The sequence below is a fragment of the Chlamydotis macqueenii genome, chromosome 1 (genome assembly GCF_036417535.1).
Source record: "Chlamydotis macqueenii isolate bChlMac1 chromosome 1, bChlMac1.mat, whole genome shotgun sequence".
Classification (NCBI taxonomy): Eukaryota; Metazoa; Chordata; class Aves; order Otidiformes; family Otididae; genus Chlamydotis; species Chlamydotis macqueenii.
Window position 1 is genome coordinate 101,723,196 of NC_141556.1, and position 9,243 is coordinate 101,732,438.

At 49.1% G+C, this 9,243-nt stretch overlaps 1 protein-coding gene across 2 annotated transcripts; it reads right to left on the bottom strand.

The window, feature by feature from the left end:
- Nucleotides 1-1,419: 1,419 nt before the first annotated feature.
- LOC104475780 (uncharacterized) lies at nucleotides 1,420-7,550 on the bottom strand. Of its 2 annotated transcripts, none has more exons than XM_086763443.1 (4): nucleotides 7,505-7,550; nucleotides 6,190-6,372; nucleotides 3,719-3,802; nucleotides 1,420-3,283 (listed from the first exon to the last, which is right to left on the bottom strand). In XM_086763443.1, exons 3-4 carry the CDS (start codon nucleotides 3,765-3,767, stop codon nucleotides 2,367-2,369), a joined length of 966 nt encoding a protein of 321 aa, XP_086619569.1. In that variant the 5' UTR covers nucleotides 3,768-3,802; nucleotides 6,190-6,372; nucleotides 7,505-7,550; the 3' UTR covers nucleotides 1,420-2,366. The 2 variants fall into 2 exon arrangements, with proteins under 2 accessions (XP_086619569.1, XP_086619561.1); XM_086763435.1 differs by having other exon boundaries at nucleotides 3,719-3,805.
- Nucleotides 7,551-9,243: the final 1,693 nt, after the last annotated feature.

Sequence of the window (9,243 nt, forward strand, 5' to 3'; positions counted from 1 at the left end):
CAAGGAGTTCACCTGGGCTAACACTACTTGGCATCTGTGCTCCTGGCACCTTTTTCTGTGTAGATGTAACCATCCTGTCCATTGCCTTGCTTCGCGCCTTCCATGGACATATGTGATAGGCTAATATTCCAGCTCTGAGGCAAGAGACGTGTTTTCAGCTGGTTCATGGGGGAGAAGTACCATTCAGAATAAATACAGAAAAAAAAAAGAAAAAGAGAAAAGTAACAAACATCTTAAGTGATGTGTTTCTTGGGAACTAACAACGCTGGCCATGTTATTTATTTCCTTTTTGGCCTTTCTATTTTCTTCTGACGCCAAGGCTCTCAGTAATGTGTAGCCTGCTGCTTGTGAGGCCATGGTCTAGACGAGACTAACGCTGATTAAAATTAACTCTCCAAAGTCTGTCATTTAAAAAATGTGGATTGTCTCATGGATCTGACGTAGTGCGTAGCCATGTGAACAGTTAATCAGCACAGCTGTATTAATTCAGGCTCTAGGGGGGAAGGTGGGAGTAGAGTGAGACCAAATGACTTAAATCAGATCTACTGCCAATGGAGCGTGAAGCTGTGCCCTCTGCGATGGCAGCTGGTGGCTAAGGGAGGTATAGATGTATCCGCATTACTCAGCCAGTAATTCCAGTCACACTGCTACTGTTCACAGCTTGCTTGTTTCCTTGGGATCCTGTGCTCTTCAAGCTGCACGTTCTCTTTGCCCTTAGTGATATCTCGCATTTGGGAGCTCATCTCCGTGTGGAAGCTCATCGTTAGCATTAGGCCTATATGCAGTGCTGAAAATAAAAATTCTACAGCACAACAGATTTGATCACTTCATTTCCTTGCCTAAAGCACAATGTGATTTCTTCCCCTGTTTGGCTCTGTGGGTGGAACAGGCATTTCAGTACACACTGCCACCTTCATTACAGGCAGTTCTTCCGCGCTAGAGATATTAACATCTTTGTTATTACTGCCAGTTCTCTCCTCCCCCGTATCAAGCCGTCGCCTGAGCTAGAATTCCTTTTAAGAACAGACTCCCAGTAGTAGTATTCTCCTCCTCAAAGTGAAGAAGATCTCTTCAGAGGTCAGTTCTTTCTGCTTTCTCAGAATCCTGTCTCCTCCATATTCCTTAAGAAGTCATTATTAAAGATGTCGCACTGGAACAGGCTGCCCAGAGAAGCTGTGGATGCCCCATCCCTGGAAATGTTTAAGGCCAGGCTGGATGGGGCTTTGAGCGACCTGGTTTAGTGGAAGGTGCCCCTGCCCAGGGCAGAGGGGTTGGAATGAGATGATCTTTAAGGTCCCTTTCAACCCACACCATTCTATGATTCTACGTCAAAACCACTCACCAAAATATTACAGAAATTCTAGAAATCAGTGTCATAACTACCTTTTCATAATCATTAACCACTCAAAATCATAGCAGTTGAGTTAAAAAGTTTTATGCATGAAAAAATGTTTAACATTTAATATAAAATCAAAGTTTGACATAGCTTATTTTTCAAACATCATCCTCTTTCTGTGCATCAACTGACAATTAGAAGATCACAATTTAAAAAGTCATCCTAAATACTTTAAAAAGTCTTATAAAAACATTCATAAAGTGCCACCCACAAAAGCACCTAAACAAGAATCTGAGAGAAATACCTATTAGGATGTTAATTTACTTAATTGCTGCTGAGGACTAAGCTGTCAAACAGCATCAAAATTTGCGGAACTGCCAATTTAACAATCCTACAACCCAGCAAAAATACCGTTCCACAGGCACGGCTCCAGCAGAGCATCAGCTGGGCCCACAACATGTACGTAGAGGCACCCAGCACGGTGTTGTGGGGTTTTAAAATAAATAGATACTAAAGCCACTACAAACTGACATTACTGGCAAGTGGGAGACGTGGATTCTAAGGGGAGTGATCATCCCAGGCTTATGGCCTTACTGCGAGGGCAAAACTCAGGAACCTTGTACAGAAAACAGGTACAGATTTTAGCTATTTTTCACTAGGATAAAAATGACTCCCCACTAGAAATAACAGAAAAAGGCACTGATCCTTGGAACGACTCTATGTTCTCCTCTCTGGCCTTGAACGTACCATACTGTAAGCACCTCTCTTTTCCTCAACCCCAAAAGAGGGGCTCAGAAAAACCACTACACCGCAGTGAATGGGCGCTAGTTTGTTCAGCAGTGGCCTCCCTCTTTGCTCGAGTGTCTGGGCAGTGCTCAGAAACAGATTTACCCAGAAGCAAAGGGGACAGGCTCTGAGGGCTCCCTCCCCCAAAATCCACGACCTGTATGAGGTGTCCAGGGAGCAGCTGTGCGTCTTCCCAGCACCAGGTAGCTGCCTACGGTCCACATGGCCTTCTCCTCTCCACCACCTAATCTGTATGGTGCTTCTGGTGGCGCACCAGCTGGGGCTGGAACCGAAAGCTTTCCCCACACTGGGTGCAGCGGTACGGCTGCTCCCCAGTGTGGATGCGGGTATGCTTGATGAGGTTGGAATTGCCGCTGAAGCCCCGGCCGCACTGGCTGCATTTGTAAGGCTTCTCGCCAGTGTGGGTACGAGCGTGGTTAATGAGGTCAGAGCTCTGCCCAAAACGTTTGCCGCACTGCCCGCAGGCGTAAGGCCGGATGCCGTCGTGGGCTCGCTGGTGCTGAAGGAGGTGGGAGTGTTGGCTGAAGCTTTTCCCACAGGCTGGGCACTTGTAGGGCCGCTCGCCCGTGTGCATACGCTGGTGTTTGATGCAAGTGGAGCTGTCGCTGAAGATCTTCCCGCACTCACTGCACACGTAGGGTTTGAGGCCAGTGTGGATGCGCTGGTGCTTGAGGAGGTTGGAGCTCTGGCTGAAGCTCTTCCCACACTCGGCACAGGTGTAGGGTTTCTGGCCCGTGTGGACCCGCTGGTGCTGGATGAGATGGGAGCTCTGGCTGAAGCCCTTGCCACACTCCCCGCACAGGAACGGGCGCTCCCCAGTGTGCATTCGCTGGTGCTGGATGAGGTGGATGCTCCGACTGAAGCCCTTGCCACACTCGGAGCAGATGGTGGGCCGCTCTGCACGAGGGGCTTGCCGCGAGGCTGCTGCCGTCCTCTCCTGTCTTTTCACCAGGCCGCTATCAGAGCAAGAGAGCTTAGCCTCCTCTTCCTCCTCAGAGTCACCTTGCTGAGCCTCTGAGGAACTATGATGACTTCCATGGCTGTCCCCAAACCGTTCCTCTCCCACTCTGGACCCCACTGCCAACACGTCCTGCAGATCTGTGCTTGCAAGGTGATCCGGAAGGGGACCTAGCTCACCACCTGGAAAAAAAGCATGACTGTAACTGTGATTCTTGCTGGGAAGCAGCATAGCAGATAATGGGCAAGCTGTTCTCCTAGGGAGCCTGGTCTGCACCGTGTAGGAGAAGCAGTAAAGGGAAGACTGGAGCAAACGGAAAACAGCTGCAGGACAGGCTGTATGGCCTTGTCATGCAACCCAGAGCAGACACGCCATGAACAGCAGAGCCAAGGGCAATGCTACACGTGTTTCCTTGCCCCCAGGAAATCTTCACATTTTGTCTTCTTATACATCCTCTTAACAGCAGGCTAACAAAGGTAGGCTGTCTGCCTGCCCTGAGGGAGAAAGAACAGGTCTCAATATGAGCTGCATGAAATAAAGTGGCTTAAATAACACTGAGGCAGTGTCCTGTGTTTCGCTTGTCCTGTGTTTATAAAGTTGTCTAACTTATTCCTCACCCGTGTGTGTATCCTCCAGCGCCTCATAATCTTCTGCTCCTTGGTCCATCCGGGCAGTTACATCAGGTTCAGCAATCAGGAATCCTTCTTAAAAAGCAAACAGAAGTAATCTTAGTTGAACATTCAGTAAAAGCTTACCATATAATATATCTTAAAATCTACTGCCCCTGCTGAATGTGAGGAACAAGCAGAACGGTTGCATAAAAGAAGGGAATCAAGTGAGCAACAAACATTTATGGACATCCTGTGCACTGCTGAGGTATCTGGAGTCAGATACTTCCTCTTTCCTTAAAGGACATTCAAGGTTGCGCCTCTTCTGATAAGTGATACACATTAGGACGTACACCAGATGTGCTGGACTCAGAACTGGTTGACAGCAATCACGGATATAGGTGTAAGCAAAGAGCAATACCCAGCCATACTTACATTTCTTTAATAATGGCAGCCAAAAGATGAATTACTCTCCTGAGAGTATTGTAAATGGAAAATGAATTTTTAGTCACCAGAACCCCATTTTCTTACTTGCTACCTCATCTCTTCTTTCTCTTCCAAGACTCTCAGGCAGAGGCAGCAAAAAACCAACAGAACAGACATTTTGATGTCTTGTCTACTCCAGCTGGATTCCGTTGGTTCCCAGTGTGGCATCCCTACTGAGCTCCAACAACTGCTATCAATGCAACTGTTGGGGAGGGTGGTCTTATAAACACCATCAGCACCAAAGACAAGGATTTTTCCTTCAGTATTTACTATTTTAAGGCTAAAACCAGCCAAACAATAAGCAACATCAGCTAGCATCAAGAGCACAGGCATTAGTTGCTGCAGAAAAAATGCAGAAGAACAGAGAAAATACAATGGTAAGAAAAATCTCACTTTATTTTAAAAAGTAAGAATCAAAGATGGCAGGGAAAGGACAACACGTGGATGAATCTAGAACTGGAGACTGATGTGCATCACAGCTAAAGCTGAGACTACTCACAGGAATATTTTTAAAGCAGCTATTACTTTTTTTCCTCCCCTGTTTTAATCTTTGTAGTTACCTAAACACCAGTTTGCAGCACTTCTGAAACATACTCCCTGAACTTTGCTTCAAGCTAACAATCACTCTCGTTTACTTATGGCTGACACAAAGGAAAAATATACCTCAAACAACTACTCAAGCTCCAGATGGAATTGACCAACTGGACAGATGGGCTCTGGTGCAAAGAAACACTGTAAATGGAGGGGTGCCTGGCCCTGGACCACTTCATCCATCACCACCAGCTATTTAACAGCAGGTTATGGGTAATAAGGGATTAGATAGTCTTAGAATCAAGGAGACAGCTCAGATGAAGGGAACAGTTATGGACCTTGGATGCCAGGGATTATAAAACCACCAGTCATGATATCTTTGATCCTAGGTGGCAAAGCTGGACAGAAAGAAAGGGAGGAAGCAAAAGTGAAAGACTGGAATCTTGAACTGTAGAACCATGAAGAAAAAATAATCAGATAAACAAAAAGGAAGACTTTGTGAAAAAAAAAAAAAAAAAAAAGCCTTAAAAGTTAATAATCTGAGTTCCTACTTTAAATATTTGCTGAATGCTAAAGTGGACCACCCCTGCAGATGGATCTCTTCCAGCAGTTCCAAGCCAACACACAAAGGGAGGTTGCTTTCTGCAGCCCTACAGCTCTCAGGATTTTGCCACTACCGAGAATTTCTGCTGTAACAGTCTGGCAGTACAAACCACCAAAGCTATTTATGTGCTGGAATATGTACCAGATGGCCCACCCCCACTTTAGAGCGGGAGGAGTCAAAATCCCGTCCACACACAGACCTTTCCCCCAGGCAGCTAACCACAAACAGCAGGGTTTCTCTCTGAAAGCTGTCAACAAACAGGAACTTTGCAGGAGCAAATCCCTCAGTGTTTCAGAGGTGGTACCAGCATCTGACAAATGTCCAACAATCACCACCCGGGGAAACATCTAAGCAAGCAGAGAAGGTAGAAGGAAGAGATCCCTTCTCATCCTGCAAAAATTTCCTAGCTCGGGTTGCCATTGACGCACTGCTGCTACGCTCAGATTTGCTACAGCAGCTCAGCAGCCTTTATACAATTAACAAGCTAGTCTGGAGTAAGAAAGCATTTCTTCCTTTCTCATGACCACAGTCATGTCTTTGCGAAAGGAGGGGACGAAGCTTATCAACAGAGGGGACATTCCTTCAGAGATTTCAACTGTGACTGGCGGAAGCATATCCTTGGGCGTACTGGGTTATTGCTTGAATGTGGAAACTACAGGAAGAACGCCTGTGTATGTGGATGTGTGAGATTACTGTAGGCAACATCCACTGCTTTACCAAACCAAGATATGAAGGGCATCTAATGTGGACCTCCAGCAAGGGTTTTGCAAACACACATACTGTTCCTGGGGCCTTGGCTTTAGTATTCTGACAGCATATACAGATTTTGTAGCTGAGTCCTACAATTTATGTTCTTTACCTTGGCTACTTATTTTCTCTTCCGATCAGTTAGTTCTGTATTCCTCTCATGTCTGTACCAAGCTGCGGCGGTTGTGGGATTCATCCTAGTGTAGAGCTCCATATTTCAGCTTCTTGTGCTCCTGAAGTGCTGTCAGTGGCTAAGCGCTCTCCACACGGTCATGCCAGGCACAACGGCACAAACCTGCAATTCAGAAGAAAGTGTTCAAATCATAGGATAGTTTGGGTTGGAAGGGACCTTTAAAGGCCATTTAGTCCAATCACACCTGCAAGAGCAGGGACATCTCCAACCAGATCAGGTTGCTCAGAGCCCCCTCCAACCTGGCCTTGAATGTTTCCAGGGATGGGGCATCCACCACATCTCTGGGCAACCTGTTCCAGTGTTCCACCACTGTCATTGTAAAAAAATTCTTCCTGATGTCTAATCTGAATCTACCTCCTTCAATTTTAAACCCATTACCCCCAGTCCTACCACAACAGCACAACAAGCCCTACTAAAGAGCTTCTCCCTGTCTTTCTTATAGGCCCCCTTTAGGTACTGGAAGGCCGCTGTAAGGTCTCCCCGGAGCCTTTGCTTCTCCAGTTGTTACCTGGGATAGATAATGCTTGCAGTAAAATCAAAAGGTGAAGACATTTTCATCAGAGAAAACAGTTAATTTTGCAGCTGCACACATTTGCCGAGCACATATTGGTCTTGTCTTGGGTGTGATGAGAGCCCCCTTTCCCTGCACCGTCAGATTTGTTCACAAACAGCAGCACTTGTCCGTGACAGCCGTTCTGTCCAGCTCAGGACGCTGGTAGGGTGCTGGGAGACAGGAAGGGGGAACGGGAGAGCGACCGCGGGGTGCGCGGCCAGAGCACCCAAAGGCAGCGGGGCATGCAGCGCGAGCAAGTACTGCCTAGCTTTTGGGAGCAAGCATTTTCCACGGAGCCGGTCGACACCAGCCGTCAGAGGCACTGGGTGAAGCCGGGAGAAAGACAGGCGTTTGCTGTGCGGGAGGTGAAAGGGGAGCTGCGTTACAAGGAAGGGATGCAAGCAGACAAGGATGGCAGCTTTCATCGCAGAAATAATTTAATTTTGCAGCCGCACACATCTGCCCGGCACATATTGCTCTTGTCCTGGGCGCGATGAGAAGACATCTCGGTGCCGTTGGCAAGCCCCCCGCAGCCGGCACAGACCCCCGGCCCTGCCCCTTCACTGCCCGCCCTGTCCCTCTCCCCGCCGGGCGGGTGCGGGGGGCCGGGATCCGGCCCCGCCGAGCCGAACCGAACCGAGTCGAGTCGAGTCGAGCCGAGCCGAGCCGAGCCGAGCCTACCTGCAGGCCGCCCGCCCCGCTGCGCGCCGGCAGCAGCTTCCTGCTCCGCGGGCAAAGGGCGCTTCCTGGGCGGGGCGGGAGGAGCCGGGGCCGAGGCCCGGGACTGCCCGGCGGGGAGGCACCCGCAGCGCCGCCCGGACCCGCTCCCCGGGGTTCCTTGCGGTGGGAGGCGGACCACCCCGCAGCCAGGGCGGCGGGGAGGGGTGGGTTACCAGCCTCCATGGCGGGTGCGGAGCCCTAAACCCAGTGCCTCTCCGCGGGCTGTTGCTAGGGGCAGGTCCTCACGGCCCACCCCCCCCTCCACCCCCCCGGGTTTTGAAACGGTACTGCTGTTTTGCGGCAGTGCAGAGACGGGCATTTGCTAAAGCGCTCTCCCTTAGCGCACCCAGGTGCTTTGGCATCAGATTGTCAGCTTTAGGGCAGAAGGAAAGGACCTGAAGCGGGATGCTTAGCATTTGCCTGCGGCAGACGAGGGGACGCACAAGTCGTTTCATAGCAGCTCCTTGTGAGGACACCATGCCGTGCAAGGAGGGACTGGAGATGGGAGGTGACTTTGTTTCGGCATTACTGCCTCATTTGGAGAGTTTGCCCAGGGGAAAGACATGTGCGTGTGGTTTTACAACAAGCTGCCGGCTCTCCTTAATTTCTCCGTGTAACTCATACCTGGAGGGAAGAAGGTAGATGACTGTACATGTTTTCATGAAATGTGGTAGGAAACCTAGGAGTTGGAGTGAATAAATGAGTTCTTTTCTCCTTCATGACAGAAGTTCTCCCTACACAGTAGGTGACATAGGAAAGGGTTAACTTGGGTCTCTGCAATTACGAATTTAAGCCAGTGCTTGGAGACCCTGTTCAGGGCACTGGAACACAATTGCTGGTGCTGGAGAGTTGTTTGATGGGGGCTGCCCCAGCCAGCCCTCTCCCCAGGCAATTCCCAACCTGGCCCTGCACGTAGAGCGGTCCCCACAAGGTCACCCACAGTGGCACAGGCCTCCAGCACTACCCCAGCTATCTACTTTCTTGTGTGGCGTGGGGGTGTCTGTTCCTCTGGCCTCGCGTGGTTGGGAGTCTGATCCTGGAGGGGCTGCACCTCCAGCTTGATAGGGACCAGCCATCTGTGAGACCACAGCTTTTCTTGACCTGGTGACCTGGATGTTTGCTGTTTTCTTTTCATGGTGACATCTGGGTTTCCCTGCTACCTTACCAGGGGACTGGGAGTGGGTTTGAATGTGGAGGAAGGCACCCTATTGCTGCAGACACAGGCAGGAGATGGCAGATGTGCTTCACTCCATGAGGTCAAAAACCAAGCACCTTGGCCCCTGTATCCCACCTGGTAAACACACTGCCTTTTTGGGTGGTGGTCTTTTCAAGGCACTGCTTGCTCCAAGGTGATAATAATAGAAAATTACCCAGCCTTTCTAGGACCTGAAACACCCAAATATGTAGTACGTGCTTAGCAGTGGTATAAAACAGGCTGGCTGTGAAGACTCAGATGAGGGCATAGAAAGGAATGGTTTTCCAGGAATCTGGAAATCTTTCCTACTAACAAAGTGAAAAATACTCGCAAAGCCTTCAGATTACCTTTCCACTTCAAGCTATTGTTAGCAGGGCACAAGCAGTTTGAATTAGTCAGAAACCTTTGTGACTGTGTGCCTTAAACTATGGAAATTGCAGTAAGAGAAATGAATGGGGCTCAGGTTTGTCATGCTGAGGCTTTGTTTGTTAAGGTTTAAGCATCT